A 17,912-nucleotide genomic window follows, 5' to 3' on the forward strand; every position below is an offset into this window, starting at 1 on the left:
CATACAGAAAATGAATTAATTACGGTAATTATTCTGTTACTCCTGTAAATATTACCTGTATCTGCTGCACATCAGTTCCGTTATCTATCAAGAATAAAGCATGCACACCTCTTTTGGTAAATACTCACTGAATGGAGAATTTGTGTATAAAAAGGCTTGTATTGAAAAAGGCTTCTACTTAACTGACCTTTTGTTATCCATAAATCAAGATTTGCGAAAGAAAAAAAAAAATCAATGGAATCTGTTCATACTGTGTAACTTTAATACCACCTCAAGGTAGCACATTTATTTTGATCCGTCGATGCAGTGGAAAGGAATTGTTCTTAAATATGTGAAAAGTATCAGTAAAAATAAATTAATGTTTTTGTATTTCCGCCTCTAAAGAACTCCTCCTCAAATTATTTTCTTTTCAATAATACAAACTGTAACTAAAAAGAAGCACTGCATATTACCATTTTCCTGACAAGTTTCATACTTTGTATGAGAAAGCCTTAAAAATTTCAGCTGATCTGTGTATTTCAGTTTGCATGAGAAGAATTTTCCAGCTGGATTTCCTCTTCTGTGAGAGAAGGTTTGTCTCCATGCATCAGCTCTTTTGTTAGGGCAAGCTTTAGAAGACTCCCAAACTTCCAGTGTTTGTGTGCCTCGTCTGCTTGCATTACATGGATAATATTCCCCGTAAGGGCTTTGATTTCAAATGCTAACAGGGAAGGGGTGATTTAAGTAATCCTTATAAAGAAATAGATTGATCACAGTTTTCAATCAAAGATTTTGAGCAGATTGTAATTCTGTTTTGAAAGATGACTTCAATTATTTTAAGGTGAGAAACAGTTCTGCACCAAGGATTACTGAAGCATTTTGTATTCCAAAATAAATAAGCTTAAATCGAACTATGTTAAAGTAGATCTCGCAGCAGAGTTCACAATAACAGTAATGTATAGTGTAACATTGAGTACACATTATGTTATTGTGTATATTCAGTAATACCATAGTTATGACAGTAAATACCATGTTCCTGAATTCAAGTCAGATCAGAAAACGTAAGTTGGGCAGACTATTTTTTCAGCCAGCACTGTATGTACAAACTTAAGAGAGCTCAAGAGCAGACACACAAAGCTCCTTGCCCTGAACTCCTCTGTAGCTGAGCATGCCTTGCAGACAGATCTTGGAGGTTAGCAGAAACCTCAGTTCTTTTTATAACAGCAGTGAAGTCTCCAGTCCTACATAAATAGCTGACCCAGGCAAGAAGGCTGGGAGAATTGCAGCTGAAGGCTCTGGCAGCCCACGTTCCTCAGCTATTTTGAAGTTCTTCAGTTTGGTTTCTGATATAAAGGCATTGGTAGAGATGCCACAGCTTTATCTTTCTGATTAAGACACTGAATCCTGAGCTTTTTAAATGCAGACCCATATTTCCACATCTTTGTCTCTGCCAGGCTGCATGACAAATGTAGCCTACTTTGTACTTTAGGCTCCAACGATGTTAGGTGATGTGTAGCACACAGTATGCTCTAAATTTGGGTTGTTTAGCCTGAGCTCTATAGCTTGGGATACAAGCTACCAGCTACTGCTGGTTCATCCCGTAGAAACGGTAATGTTTTGTTCCTGTGATATTGAGATGCTTTCAGCTGCTGGGACAGCAGATCAATACTCCTTCTCAAATAGACAGCACAGGGTTGGAGCCTGGGCAGTTACGTGGCCAGTGACTGGCAGAACAGTGGAGACCTATATCCTGTCAGTCCCAAGTGCTTGTCAAGGACATTTCTCAAATGTAAATGATTTTCTCTTCATATCTCACTGACGATCTCATCATTTATATTTTCTTTCTGGATGTGTGAGGTCTTAGTTTTGCGGGATTTCCTTTGGGAATAAATTTGTGTGTGGTTTACAGCTTTTTCTCTTTGTCTCCTCCCCAGGGTTTTTCTGGTCTTTTCCATTAGTGTGATTATTGACAATCTCCAGCCTTGTCTTTCCATTCAGCCTCAGTCTCTTCTCTCTCCTAGATGTCTTTGCTGTCTAGCTGACCATTTCTTCTTTATAACTTGGAGAAGTGTAGAGGGTTGGTAGATACCACCTTTAAAGTTCTTATGCCATACACTGGAAGGGAACAAGTTCTTAAAATACCTGAGGCTTGCAGCCTTGCTGATAGGAACAGAAAGGAAAAGAATAACTTGTTCCCCATGGCCCAGTTGATGTTGTTTGTTGTGGTTATGCAGCTTGTGTGCATTCAAAAAGATTAATGACCAAGGCCATAACAGTTGTGCCTGTTTACCCTTCACTTTTTCTGACGTCAGCACTTCATTGTCATCTCCATTACCAATCAATATTAGATTCTCATTAGCAACGTCACTCTTAAGGCTGTCACTCTTCTAGAGCACCGAACTTGGGCAGCACGGCAATTTACCTGTTATATAGTTCATGTATATTTTATCTTGATCCTGATCACCCCCAGTATCTTAAGATCTGAGCTGCTGTTTCCCCTGTTCGGTAAAGAATAGCTATTATTTTGGATATAATAGTTGAAGTGTAGTTTTCTTGAATTTAATATAGATAAGTCCTGATATGTAGATCACAAGATTATTTACAGTTTTTTTTTCTATCAAATAAGGCCTTGGGCTTTGCCTCAGATCTTATTATTTGCAAACTAGTTATATCTAGAGATGATCGTGTTTGTCTAAATTAATAAACTTGCTTGACATCAGAGCGAAGAATGTTTCCTCTCCAAGGCATAGAATGCTCTCATCAATTCCCAACTTCAATTTAAATGGCAGGGTACAAATAAAATAAGTCACAAGTAAAATTTCCTTCAAATTTATCATCCATAGCATTTGTCAGGGCCTGTCTTACTTAGGACACAAGATATTTGTGGAGGTGATGTAAATGTTACGTTTATTGCTTAGGGAAGAATTAGATACATAAGAACTATTTTAGTGGCCCTAAGAAAGCTATAAATTGCAGCTGTTGATCTTTTGTGTGACTTATGTTTGTTATAAAAGAGAAGTAAACACAGTTTGCTTCAGTAATAAATAGGAAATGTCTGTTATGAGGCTGTACTGCTTTTTTCCCTGTGTGAATTTCCGGTAGTAGCTTTAAAACTCCTTTCCAAACCATATTTGAGAAATCTTTTGTAGAAACTCCTAGTTTTAAAGCAGCCAAAGCAATGTTTTATCCTTGCTGTATTGTCTTAGTATTTGCATGAGGAGTATCCATTTAGTTGATATGTAAAACCAGTTGTGAATTAGGTCTCTCTCTTATCACTTTAGGGAACTACTAAAGTTTGTTTAAATACTTTTAATGGTAATTAAACGTATGTCAAGAGCTTTAGCGAAACAGCAGCTCTTTCATGAGAGAGTACTAGATTAGTCTCTTTTAGGATCCTCTACAAAACACCGCAACTTTTCATAATTCTTAAGATATTTGTGAAACTATTTGCTTTCATTCTGAAGTATGTAATGAACAAAATAGCAAATTAAAGATTCTAACTGCAACTGATTTCCTTCAAACATCATCTTTTTCTCTACGCGTTTTCCCCACACTTTGCAAGGAAAAATCTGCTTCGTGCTGCTGGTAATTCTAAGCATTCATGTAATTTTACTCTGCCATGTGCAGGTCACCTTGCAATGGTACGACTAGAGCCAAACAAGGGGGACAGTAATATTGCAGGGAGCTGGGACATAGGTTCCAGATATATGTTAAAGCACTTCAAGTATGAGAACCAATGAATGAAGAGAAATTAAATCTTTTTTTGAATCTTGAGGCTATGAGATGTCCAATGCAGCTATTCTTTTTCCCCACTAACAAAACAAGAAAGCTGGCTTTGCAGAAGTAAATGGACACCCAATCAGAACTTGACTTTAAATGTAATTTTTGTTGCTTTGATATTCAAAGGCAAGAATTACTCTTCTATCTCCTTATGCTTTTCATTACTGACTGAAAAATTTTGATGTGTTGAGTTGACAAAGGTAAAAGAATTTCAACTTTTCTGTGTGCTGGAGGTTTCTTTGGCAGAAGTATTTAAGTTACTGACATAGAAAATTAAGCGGGGTTTATGTGACAGCATGAGTGATCTCAGGCAGCCCCTGCTACCTGCAGCTGAAAATAGTAATAAGAAATGGTAGGCTTCTCTAGCAGTATAAGAAACTGAGATTAATACAATATATCGTGATCCTTTCTCAGTGTGTTTACTTTTATCCTCTCTCCAGTGCATTTTTTAACCACAAAGCACGCATTCACTACCTGTGGTCCTTCTTGCCTGTTGGCTAGTGTGCCAAATAGTTACTTGACTGCTGTAAGAAAGGGTATGACCCATAGTCTGCTTGCTTTCTTATTTTCTGTTCCAGTGACAGACTGAAAATAGCTTATGGCTAGCCCTGAACATAACTTCTAAGCAATGATAATTTAGTCAGTGTGATTTTAGTGTTGCTGGTGACTTTTTACATTATCCACAGGACAGATGATCATGATGTTACCAGTGATGCTCCATGCTGCAGTTCTGAATAAGCCACTGTAATTTATTGGCTTTCTAATAAAGGCTATGTCAGAATAGCATGTTGGTCTTAAGTTGTGACTTGCAGAGAGCTTAAGTAAATCTTTGGAGCCATCTAATGGGGATATAAAAATGTTGATTTTATTTAATAATCTTTGATTATAGCAGTTTCTGACGTTAATGGCAGAACTGCTGCCCTATGTATCTTGAAGAAATGGGGTAGCCAACTGACTACTATTTCATGTAAAAGGCTGGCATTACTCCATCAGTGGGATAACAAATTTTTTCCTGTATTCAGATTAAATAATAGCAAGATTTTTGAGTATTCCCATAATCTTTCTCAGTTTCAGAGTTTGCTGTTACTGATTTAAAGGAAGAGAACAAAGGGGCATTGCTGCTAACCTAGTTTGTTTTGAATGCTGCTCTTGGTGATTCTGCCACTGAATTAATCCTTTTTTTTATAGCTTGCTAAATTGTGACTAATATTAAAATGAGGGTTGTTTGAAATACTGGTCTTAGTACAAGATCTTATTTTAGAACCCTTGGAAGTTTAAGAAGAATAGAAAACTTAATTTTATAAAATAATTTTCCTGTTTGGCATCTCAATAAAATACTTTTCCTTTGCAAAAATATTGCTTTTTTAATTTGTAAGTGAAAGTCTGATTTGAGACTCGGTAATAAGTGAAGCACTATCCTGTGTGGCTGTGTTGGCTATAAATGGCATAAAACATTCTGATTAACTGTCCTGCTCAAGGTCCAGTTGCTCCAGCACATCCCTGGTTAAAGATACCAGGTGTTTGTTCTTCTCACAGGGGGTTATTCAGTGTCCTTGGTTGAACAGGTTTGTAACCATGAGATGTTCCTTATCTAGAACACTGGCTACTATTCAACAACAATTGATCAACTAAGTTTCAGAGTTTGCTTAATTCGAGTGTCCATGACTGTTTCTCAAGTCAGAGATTTGAGACAGTTGTTCACTGTGATCTGGGGGCTTATAGCAGGTAAGGTAGGATCCTTAAGATAAGCAAAAGTATTGCCAAAAATTTGAAAAACACTAAAATTTCTTAGATAGCAGAAAAGTTGGGAAACAATTCCAAATGTCTTTTCTCCTACCTCCCTCTCTCCATTCTTATAAAATCCTCACAAACTTTCTCATTTTCTTGCAAAACTAAGCCAAGCCAAAAACTCTTCAATTTTTCCAATTCTTATTGATCGGGGAGGGGTTGGTTAGTCTGACCTGGAATCTCTCAGCACCAATGGCAAGTCCTATCCTACATTACAGAATGACCTGTAGAATAACTCAAGAAAGCTTTCACGTTCACATACACAAGTCAGGCTAGTAGTTCATTTATTGCATTTTTCAGGTAACTCCTCTATTCTAATGATATAAAGGCATGACAAACTTGATTCTTTATTTTCTTATTCAGAGAGTGCTGAAACCAGGTTCTCAGTACCTGTCTACAATGTGAAGATAAGCTAGAGCACAATGTATAGCAAACACTTATGCTTCATTGTGCTGAAATGCTTTCATTTTCGTCCTCATGGGGAGAAACTATTCTTTATGCCCAGTCTGAACCTTTCTGGTTTCAGTTTACACCTGTTTTCTCTCCCGACACTATCTAAGTATCTAGGTGTGGTCTTCTGAGGACTGAGCGGAGGAGGTGATCCCTTCCTTGGATCTCCAGGCTGGTCCCCTGTCCATACAAGCCCAAGAGCTGCTGGCCTGTGCTGTTGCCAGGGCACACAGCTGCTCCTGCTCCACTGGCTGCCTGCCGACACCCCCAGGCCTTTCCTGCAGAGCTGCCTCTGGCTAGGCAGGCCCTGGCCCAGGTCCCTGTGAGGGGCTTGTTCTTCCTAGGGGCAGGACTGGCCATTTGTCCTTGCTGAATTTCTTAGGGTTCCTGGTGGCCCATTTCTCCGCTGGCCAAGGTCTTTCTGAATGCCAGCCCTGCCTTCCAGCATATTGACTGTCACCTCCAGTTTGGTGTCACCTGCTGTCCTGGCTTCAGCTGGGATATAGTTAATTTTCCTCTCAGTAGCTGCTGTGTTTTGGATTTAGTATGAGAAGAATGTAGATAACGCTTATGTTTCCAGATGTTGCTGAGAAATCAAGGACTTTTTCCAGTCTCCCCTGTTCAGCTAACGAGCAGGTGTGCAGGAGCTGGGAGGGAGCACAGCCAGGCAGCTGGCCCAGGCTGGCCAATGGGAATATTCCATACCATGGATGTCATGCTCAGTTTATGAATGGGGGTTGGCCAGGAGGCAGGAATCCTCTCTTTTCCATGAGTTAGAACTTTTCCATGAGTTTGGTCTTCTTCACAGTGAGTTCAAACATGCCCATCAGTTCGGTCTTTTTCCTGAGTTTGGTGAGTTCTGTGAAATTCGCGAGATCATTGAAATCTGTGAGCTCCAGGAAACCTGCAGGTTCTACAATTGCTGCTCAGAGACTGGCTACGCAATTGGTTGTTGGGCTGTGAGAAAAACTGTATGGTGTATAGCTTGTTTTGCATATTCAGTAATATTAGTAGTAATGGTAGTATTTTTCTTGTTGTCTTATTAAACTGTCTTTATCTCAGCCCATGAGTTTCTCCTTTTGTCCATTTCTTCTCCCCATCCCACTGCGGGGGAAGAGGGGGGGTGAGTGAGCAGCTGTCTGGTGCTTGGTTTCCGGCTGCCGGGTTAAACCACAGCACCTGCAATCTTGAGAAGAGTGTGCTTCATCACCTCCTCTACATCACTGATAAAAATTTTAAAAAGCATCTTAAAATTCATCTTAAAATCCTAATTGTATGAAGCAGAGATCAGCCTTCCATGCTAGCTCCACTGTTTTCTCTTAAGTGAAACCTGAATCTCCTTTGGTACTTCTTCAAATGATCCCTTCTAGATTTATTCCAGTATTTCAGTAATCTCTGTATTTCTAAGGATATTATAATGATTAGGTTTCATGAAAGCTAAAAGAGAGGTTCCCTTTTTTGTTCAAGACATGTAAGTATTGCTGCTGGGTCATGTTGTTAATAGTGTGCTTCCAGAGGAGATTGTTGCTTGGATTTAGCAAAACGCTGTCATTTAGGAGAAGTGCTTATAAGAGTTCCTCATAATGTGTTGCTTTGTTTGTCCAGAATAAGTATGTGAGCCCCCCTCATTGGCATGCACTTATGTACAAAAGTTAGACCCATAAGTAAATCACAACAGTAATTTTACTTTCAGCACTTGATTCAAAAGTTATTGGATACAAAGCCAGGTTTTGGCGGCTCTTCTGAGAGCTGATGTGGGTTGATTCAGCATCAAAAGTAAATGTGCTGCAGATTATCAGGCGTATCCTGTTAAAATTCTTCTGAATGGAAAAGAAATCTTTTTCAAAACGAGAAGTACTCACTGTCTTAAGCCAATATTTTTTTATGCCATACTTTTCTCAGTTTATTAAATCCAAGAGTTTTTATTGCCCTGTGTTCTGTGGAATCAAGTTAGCTTTGGGAGATTGATTTACATTCAGTGCACATTGCACGTCATCGGAGCAAACATTCTGGAGTGTGTTTTATGTTGACAATGATGTATAAATTGTAAAGTGCATTTTTCTTATAGAAATTGAATGTGGGAATGGCAGTTTCTGAAACAATTAGCATATAACTGAGCATAAGCGAATAGAAGAAGCCAGCCTGAAAGCATCTTGTTAGTTTGTTTCAAAATATTCTGTTTTTTATTTTTTAAGTATTAATTAGTTATTTTATGGTGCTTATTGTGGAACAGATTGTTTTTTTGCATTTGCCTCCACATAAAACCTGTAGAAAAACTCACTCAGAAGAAGCTGTATTGTGCATGGATATTATTCATTCCACTTGTGTTTGGGATCTACTCTTTGCTGTGCCTCTATCAAGAGGAATTGCTAAGGAAGCCTGATAGCACAGGTAGCAGCTCAGTGAACAGATGGGACTCTGTGCAAACGCATTAGATGGATTTAAAGCCACGGACTTCAATATCTGTGACTGGGCTGCTTGCCAAGTCTGAGGATTTGGAAGGTGAAGGAGATACACCTGTTTCAGGATCTCTCCTGTAGAGAGTAAGTTATCAGACTGAACTGGCAACGCAGCAATGAAAGCATGACCAAATGCGTTAAGATAGGGAGTAGGTTTTGAGTACATTGGTTGTCCTTTGCAAGTGCTTCTCCCATGTGGCAGATAGAAGGAGCTTGCCGCTTAATAAAAATCAGATGATGTTCTGCATTTATTGTGGGCAGTTACTGCAGGGACCTGTGAAGTTGTAATTCTGCTTGAGGTTTGTTACATGGGACGTACTGCACCAGAAGGTGTTTCAGAAAACACACAAAGATGCAGAATTACATTTGGACTTTTTTACTGTGTTTTTTTCAAGGGAAGATGGTTACAGATTTCTTTATGAAACCTGTGAGGTGTCACTTTCTAACAGGCTGATTAGTCTTGTGCCTAAAGCAAGGGACTTTTTCAGGGGTTACATCCACACCGTGTAATTGCTGTGACTGTAATGTTATATAGATTTCCAGCAGTGTAGCATGATGCAAAGTAGCTCAGTATCAGAAGGCATCTAGATACAGCACGAACAGCTGATGTAATATGCTATGTTTGATTTTTACACTGCATTTCAGTATCAGAGTGCATCACAGACATCATTACAGATATTACTGTAACTGGGGGAACAGTACAAAACAGAGTCTGGACAACCAGCATTAGCAGTCTGCAGCAACAAGGCATCAGCGTTAAACTTCACAGGTTTCTTTCTAGCATCTATCTCCCTTAGTATACTTTTCTAACAGGCTGTATATATAGAATAAAATAATTTTATTTTCTTTGCATATGAACTGAATGAAGCACTGAAGGAAGCATTCGTAGACTAATGACACCATATTATAATACCAGGTTAACCTGCCTATCCACTTCACCACAGCATCAGCATCAGTTTACACAGCTATCGGTCATGCCAGATCCTAAAGTTTCTTGCTCCTGTGGAAGATGCTATAAGCCCTCTATGTCTGTGCTTCTCTGTTTTTGAAATGAAAGGCTTTCCTGGTGTATAATTTCAATCTTCTTTACCCTTTTTTTTTTTTGCCCAGTAGTGTTTCTCTTTTCCCTGGTGGGTGAAGAATACTGTTGATTCCTTCTCTTTGCAACCCATGTCACAGGCCACAAAAGCTTGCATTATGAGCCTCAGCTCTTCTGTAGTTATATTTATAGGATATAAACAAAAGACATGTTGTTGTTGCTCTTGCCACAATGTTTAAATTCATTAGGTTCAAACTGAGGTATTTCACCTCGATGCGAAACTCCTCCTTGGAGAGAGGAAATTAGAAAGGCAAAAGCCCAGCTAGAACTCAGGCTGACCACCATTATAAGGGACAACAAAAAACGTTTTTATAAATACATTAACAACAAAAAGAGGGCCAAGGAGAATCTCCATCTCTTGTTGGATGCGGGGGGAAACATTGCCACCAAGGATGAGAACAAGGCTGAAGTACTTAATGCCTTCTTTGTCTCAGTCTTTAATAGTTAGACTGGTTATTCCCAGGGTGGTCAGCCCCCAGAGCTGGAAGAAAGGGCTGGAGAGCAGAATAAAACCTCCCATAATCCAGGAGGAAGCAGTTAACGGCCTGCTATGTCACCTGGACACTTACAAGTCTATGGGGCAGGATAGGATCCACCTGAGAGTGCTGAGGGAGCTGGCAGAGGAGCTGGCCAAGATACTCTTTGTCATCTGTCAGCAGTCCTGGCTAACAGGGGAGGTCCCAGATGACTGGAGGATCATCAGTGTGACACACATCTACAAGAAGGGCCAGAAGGAGGAACCTGGGAACTACAGGCCTGTCAGCCTGACCTTGGTGCTGGGGAAGATTATGGAGCGATTCATCCTGAGTGCAGTCACCGAGCATGCGAAGGACAAGCAGGGGATCACGCCCAGCCAGCATGGGTTCATGAAAGGCAGGTCCTGCTTGACCAACCTGATCTCCTTCTATGACAAGGTGACCTGACTAGTGGATAAGGGTAAGGCTGTGGATGTTGTCTACCTGGACTTTAGTAAGGTCTTTGACACTGTTCCCCACAGTGTCCTCCTGGAGAAACTAGCTGCCCATGGTTTGGATGGGTGTACTCTTCACTGGATTAAGAACTGGCTGGATGGCCAAGCCCAGAGAGTGGTGGTGAATGGACTTAAATCCAGCTGGCAGCCAGTCACGAGTGGTGTTCCCCAGGGCTCAGTTTTGGGTCCAGCCTTGTTTAACATCTTTATCAATGATCTGGATGAGGGGATTGAGTGCTCCTTCAGTAAGTTTGCAGATGACACCAAATTGGGTGTGAGTGTTGATCTGCCGGAGAGTAAGAAGGCTCTACAGAGGGACGTGGACAGACTAGATCGATGGGCTGAGGCCAACTGTATGAGGTTCAACAAGGCCAAGTGCTGGGTCCTGCACTTGGGTCACAACAACCCCACTCAACACTACAGGCTTGGGGAGAAGTGGCTGGAAAGCTGCCCAGCGGAAAAGGACCTTGAGGTGTTGGTCGACCGCTGGCTGAACATGAGCCAGCAGCGTGCCCAGGTGGCCAAGAAGGCCAATGGCATCCTGGCTTGTATCAGGAACAGTGTGGCCAGCAGAAGCAGTGAGGTGATCATGCCCCTGTACTCTGTACTGGTGAGGCCGCACCTGGAGTGCTGTGTTCAGTTTTGGGCCGCTCTTTACAGGAAAGACATTGAGTTACTGGGGCGTGTCCAGAGAAGAGCAACAAGGCTGATGAAGGGTCTAGAGAACAAGTCTTCTGAGGAGCGGTTGAGGGAACTGGGACTGTTTAATCTGGAGAAGAGGAGGCTGAGGGGGGACCTTTTGCTCTCTACAGCTACCTGAAAGGAGGTTGTAGTGAGGCAGATGTTGGTCTCTTCTCCCAAGGCAATAGGACGAGAGGCAATGGCCTCAAGTTTTGTCAGGGGACATTCAGATTGGATATTAAGAAAAATTTCTTTACTGAAGGAGTGGTCAGACATTGGAACAGGCTGCCCAGAGAAGTGGTAGAGTCACCATCCCTGGAGGTGTTTAAAAGACGTGTAGATGTGGCACTTCAGGACATGGTTTAGTAGGCATGGTGGTGTTGGGTGGATGGTTAGACTTGATGCTCTTAGTGGTTTTCCAACCTTAATGGTTCTGTGAAACTGTTAAACATGAAAAAGAGAAGTCAAGAGATGCTAATGCTTAGGCATATTCTCAAATAACTAACTGCATGAAGTAGCTAGTGTTAGCTAATGCATCTGTTTCTATTATGGTCTTAAACTGTAACAAAGCTGAAGCCACAGTTCACAATGATTCTTGCTGCTGTGCTGCATTTGAATTTATCGAATAAAAGTATCTCTGACAGCAAAGGTGTTAGCATTTGTTGATTTAAAATACAATAATGTATTAATTACAGTAGTGTATTAAGTACAATAATGTGATGGTTTGTGTCTGAAACAGTATATAGGACCAGTGAAAAGGGATCTGACGCTGTGAAGATCTGCCAACAAAGTATATCCCTCTCTAATTGCTTTGATTTGGGTAGAAAGTTTCAGTAGAGAGCATAGACATGTTTTGTTGAAATTTTATATGTGCCAAATATATAGTTAATTATGCTTTTCCCACTAGGCGCCTTTCTGTGTGTTAAAGTTGATGTTCTAATGCTTCATAGCAGGTCAGTGTGATGTGGGTGAAGAATGATACAGAGATCTCTGAGCTAAGGCCAGCTAAGCTCACCTTAGAGCTGTGGTAGCTTGATTGTGCCGGTTAAGAGGCTGGCTAATCATCTAAGCTGAAGATCACAGTAGCATATTTTGATTAGTGAAATCAGTAATTTCTTTCCAAATTTATAGTTCTGGCACATTTTGATATTTCTAGCTTCTTTCTCACTCAAAATGAAGGATCCTTGGAACACCATTTAAGGAAAAAGGTATCTGATGTCCTTCAACCATCTCTAATACATTATTCAGTCTCGAGCCTGTTTGGTTCTATAAGAAAGGTAAAAATAAACTCTTCAAATGAATAATGCTTCCTGTTTCACACAAACATGAAAAAAAATCAATAATCTGTTTACCTGTGATTCTGTACTGGATGGGCATAATACATAAAGGTAAGGTTGCTGATCTGTTGTCATCTGTGAAATTGTGATATGAAGGTAATTTGTTCATAATGTTATCTTCCTCTGTAGACCTCAACTGCTACTGTTAACATAGTGGTGACGGATGTAAATGACAATGGACCAGTTTTTGATATGTTTCTACCTAAAAACCTATCTGTACAGGAAGAGGAAGCCAATGCTTTTGTTGGTCAAGTAAGGGTAAGTTATTAACTGTGCAGAGTTAAATTTTTTATGTTATTACCCATACTGTCCAGTCTATTAGGAAAGAGCACAAAATAACTGTACCTTAGACAAACTCACATAAGAATGTCTTAGGAATAAATGCAAACTGTCTGTCGTCAGACACTTTTATGCTAAAAAAAGTAGTATTTTGAACTTTAAAATACAGAATTTGTTTTCTTCTCTATGGTTAATAGCTGAAAAGACTTTTTCATTTAAAAATAGCCCATTAAAAGACTGTTTTTGAAGGCACACACTATTAGGAAAGCTTGCTTATAACATATTACAGTGTTACAACATTGTTGCCATGTTTTTATACTCTTACTGATTTCTTCTAAAATATTTTTCTAACATACTAATCAACTGACACACAGGTATATAAAATTGTCACACATATAGAGAACTTTAAGGCCATTAAGTGGAAAAATAGTTAAATGGTTGACTGAAATAATTGATTGCATGTCATAAAATAGGTGGTGCTTGGGGTAATGTTAATTTGAGTGATTTGAAGCTGTGTAAATTTTTATAACATATATGGGTCTTCTGGACTACTGAATGCAGACTCAGTCACTTGAAACATACATCACTATCTTTGGTGAAGTCAGTTTTCGTAACATCAGGTGAAAGAAGAAGAAAGTACAAGTTGGGTTTTTTTGAACTAACAGTTGAATATAATGTTTCATATTTCCTTCAGTGACGGGTTAGCACAAAGGTTGGATGCAATATGAGCTATAGGTAAAGGATTAATTTGGAGGCACTTTTTTTCAGGAATTTAGGCAAAAAATCTGCCTTTCTTTCCAGTAGCAACCATATCAATAGAAAATAGGAGTCCCTTAACTGCTGTGTTAGCAGTACCTTCAGAAAGAATAGGATCTTTTGGGTAGCATGAGAACTGTATTTGGTAGCATATAACCATTATAACCATATTTATTTCCAAATTTATATTATTCAGTAAGACAGTGTTTCTTGTCTATCATCTTTCTTGTTTAGAGGGAGATGATGGGGTCCATCTGTCAGAGAAGGGGAAGAGCATCTTTGGTCATAGGCTTGCCATGCTGGTGAAGTGGGCTTTAAACTAAAGTTGTCGGCTGGGGGAGGTGAGGGGAACCTGTTGGTGTGGGTCCAGATGAGGGCCGCAAAAGTGTTCAGAGGGCTGGAGCACTGCTCCTAGGAGGAAAGGCTGGGAGATTTGGGGCTGTTCAGCTCCAGGGAGACTGCATAGCAGCCTTTCAGTACCTGAAGGGGCCTACAAGAAAGCTGGAAGGGGACTTTTTACAAGGGCATGTAGGGATAGGACAAGGGGTAATGACTTTAAACTGAAAAGGCATAGTGTTGCCTTTGTTGGCGTGGCGACCTGGTTCAGGAACGGCACGGCGACCAACCCCAGGCCGCTCGGGCCATCAGCTCGCAGACACCAATGTGGTGGACGGCAAATGGCGTTTATTGACGGGTAGCACAGTATTATATAGCTTAGGTTTACAGCGTCACTTCCGTCTGCTTACACCTATGGGCTAAACGCTACTGGTTATCAGGAGAGGAGGGGGGGGCCTACCTTTCCGTACAGCACGACATCTTCCGACCGCCAGGCCCTAACTATCCACATTTCCCCCCTCCTTATGCTTAACTAAATAGGTTAATATAAAATATAAAAGTGTTAATACTTAACCTTAAGACTTAAACTTAATATCTGGCCAGACTTAACCTTACTTAACCTTAACTACAATTTAAAAAATGTAAATATTAAAATCTTACGATTACAAAGATAAGGTACCTTAGACAAATGCATTTGTAAATTAGCTAAAATATAATCTTAAAAATTCTATTGTTATTCTTATTCTTATTCTATATTGTACAGTAGTGTTAAAAAGTATATGCTATAAACTTGAATAGAAAACATAAGGCACAGTAAACAGGTAGAAGTTAACTTTTAGGGACGATTGAGGGTAACACTGGGTAGGTACATTTTTAAAGCAGTTGTTGGTGTTCTACGAACATGATGTTAACTTTCTCTAGCCGACTCTTGACGAATGACACGATCTTGTTCAGTATACAGGGTCCAAAAATTAGTGTCATTACGATCATCGCAATCGGCCCTATCAAGGTGGATATCAGGGTGGTTAACCATGGCGAATGGTTAAACCACGACTCAAACCATCCTTGTTGGGCTTCTTTGTCTCTTTTTCTTTTTTCTAGACCTTCTCTAAGTTTGGCCATGGTATCTCTGACTACTCCGGTGTGATCAGCATAAAAACAGCACTCTTCCCCTAATGCAGCGCAGAGGCCTCCCTGTCGCAAGAAAAGAATATCCATTCCCCTCCTATTTTGTAACACAACTTCTGATAGTGAGGAACTTCCAGGCTTGGACAGAACGTTTGCTGACTTGTCATCTTCTTTGGTCACCGGGGTATACGGGTTACGGGGGTGTCCGATGATCCGGTCCTGTGAACAAAAACTCACAGTTTTCATTAGTTTTATTCTGGCTAGTATGATGCGAACAGCCACCTGGATCGGGGTTAGATGCTCTTCCTTCGCGACATGCTTAATCATGTCTGCGATACTCGACCCCGCTGATAGTGATCGCAGGATTTCTTTGGTTGTCGAATTACACTGCTGATGTAAACATTCTGCTACGACTGGGCCTTTTGCCTCCACAGGCAAGGCTGATGAATCGACCGCTGCTTGGAGACGATCCACAAATGTTGTGAAACCCTCACTCTCACTTTGCTTAATTGTGGACCATGGCGATGGTTTGGCAATGACTCTAGAGGCTGTGCGAATAGCTTCTCTGGCCGCACGAGTAGTTGTAATGACTTCATGGGCCCGCAGGCCCTGGGCTTGTGCCTGGGGAGTAATCATTGTGGGATCTGTGCCCATTAACCGCTGCAGGCTGGAGCCATGCAGTGGATGGTCTGCCCCAGTTACTTGGGCCAATTGCCTCGCACAGATGTCCTCCCATTCTTGTTTAAAAACGATCATCCCTGCCCCGTCAAAGATCAATCTACAAGTTTGTTTTATATCAAACGGGAGCATATCGTCTCCCCCGAAGACACCATCTATGAGGGCGGAGACAATGGCAGAATTAAGGCCTTTTTCTGCGACTGCCTTAACAATCGCTTGTATATCCTTAGGGTTTATCGGTGTGTGGACCCTCTGTCCCCCGTCCGTCACCCGGACCGGGAACGCTAGTGCGGCCGATGGGGTCCAGTCGGCGCACGTAATCTTTATTTTCCTCCAGTCCGTGAGAGGGATTTCTCCTCCTCGCGGTTTCTCTTTAATTTGGATGGGGATATTTTGGCTCTTGACTTTATTTATCTTTGTTTTCTTCTCTTCTAAACTTAAATTAGTTACGAGCCACTCATCCCCGCTAGTGTTTGACTCGGAGTCGGAACTCGACTGACTGGTTACTTCCGGTCTCCAGTACGTTTTTGCCGAGCTCTGGCCCCCTCCCCTATGGGCGGGCCGCTCCTCCCCCCGCCCGGGCCCGCCCCGCCCTCTGCTCGGCGGGGTGCCCACCTCACAGGCGCATCTTTTGAAATGCACGCGCCGGTTGGCTCTCTGCCCCCCGCTGGCCCCCCTTTCCCCTTCTAGGTCGCTCCTACCGCTCCTCTCCCCCCTGTTCTCCTCCGCCTCCCCTTTGTGTACGCTTGATAACTTTAGCGCTTCCTCCCTGTTATCACCAAAGGAATTTTCATCCCGCCTTTCCCCTTTGTGCTCGGTGCCATCTTGGGGCGCATAGGGCGGTGGTGTGGCCCAGACTTTATCAGACTCTGTTTCTTTCGCGGCGCCCCTAGCCTCCTCGGCTAACCCGCCCCAGAAGGATTTAGCTTGTTTCTCTCCCTCCGTAAGCGGATCGGGGTCCGGGAGTTGAGGGGACGTGTCGCCCTCTTGCTGATTTTTAGGCTCAGCAGAACCGTTATCGTCTGGGGGGTGCGAAGTCTGTGTAGCTGCCCCGATTCCCAATTTTGGGGTAGCTAACAAACAGTTCTTTGCCGCCTTCCAGGTCTCCTGCTCTTGTATAGCTTTCTGCAGGGCCTGCACGACTTTCCCCCACGACTTAAGCTTTTTCCCACAACCCGAGGACATTGTTTCCTCGGCTAACGCTTTAGTGCACTTATCCCACACCTCAGGGTGGAGAATATCCGCCAGCTGGTCAATGACCCCAATTTGCAAAAGCCTCGCAACTGCGAGCGTAAAATCTTTGGGCTTACAATCAATCCCCCACTGCTTATGTAATTGCGATACGACCTTCACAAGGGCTTCCATCCTCCTTGTTGGTCCGGGAGCGTCCTCCCCGCCGGGCTGGTCCTGCCGCTCCGGCCGCCGTTCACCCGACTCCAGGCGAGTCTTTCCCGGGTTTCGGCACCACTTGTTGCCTTTGTTGGCGTGGCGACCTGGTTCAGGAACGGCACGGCGACCAACCCCAGGCCGCTCGGGCCATCAGCTCGCAGACACCAATGTGGTGGACGGCAAATGGCGTTTATTGACGGGTAGCACAGTATTATATAGCTTAGGTTTACAGCGTCACTTCCGTCTGCTTACACCTATGGGCTAAACGCTACTGGTTATCAGGAGAGGAGGGGGGGGCCTACCTTTCCGTACAGCACGACATCTTCCGACCGCCAGGCCCTAACTATCCACAGCATAGATTTACATTAGCTATAAGGAAGAACTTCTTTACGAAGTGAGTGGTGAGGAGCACTGGAAAAGGCTGCCCAGAGAAGCTGGCGATGCCCCCTCCCTGGAAATGTTCAAGACCAGGCTGGATGGGGCTTTGAGCAACCTGGTCTAGTGGAAGGTGTCCCTGCCCATGGCAGGAGGGTTGGAGCTAGATGATCTTTAAGGTCCCTTCCAACCCAAACCTTTCTATAGTTCTATAATTGATAATTTTGTGTTCTTTTTGAGTGAACTTCACTTCAGTTGTTTTCTAGTATTTATAAATTGAAAAAATGCTTCTTTGGCGTAGATTTGTGTTTCCTTCTAATTACATTACTTATTCATTCAAGTTATACTTTAGGTTTTGTAGGCTTCTTCAGTACAGTTTCTTCTTCACTTATACTGAAGTGGTTCTACATATGTCTATGTTCTGCTTT

General features: G+C 41.9%; 1 protein-coding gene across 22 annotated transcripts in view; it reads left to right on the forward strand.

The window, feature by feature from the left end:
• PCDH15 (protocadherin related 15) overlaps positions 1–17,912 on the forward strand; it is a 1,100,829-nt gene that overhangs the window by 936,950 nt on the left and 145,967 nt on the right. For all 22 annotated transcript variants that reach the window (XM_075423218.1, XM_075423232.1, XM_075423229.1 and 19 more), the window contains one exon: positions 12,673–12,801. In XM_075423218.1, coding sequence (XP_075279333.1) covers positions 12,673–12,801 — 129 coding nt within the window. The remainder of the gene's footprint in view (positions 1–12,672; positions 12,802–17,912) is intronic.

The sequence above is a fragment of the Opisthocomus hoazin genome, chromosome 6 (assembly GCF_030867145.1).
Source record: "Opisthocomus hoazin isolate bOpiHoa1 chromosome 6, bOpiHoa1.hap1, whole genome shotgun sequence".
NCBI lineage: Eukaryota > Metazoa > Chordata > Aves > Opisthocomiformes > Opisthocomidae > Opisthocomus > Opisthocomus hoazin.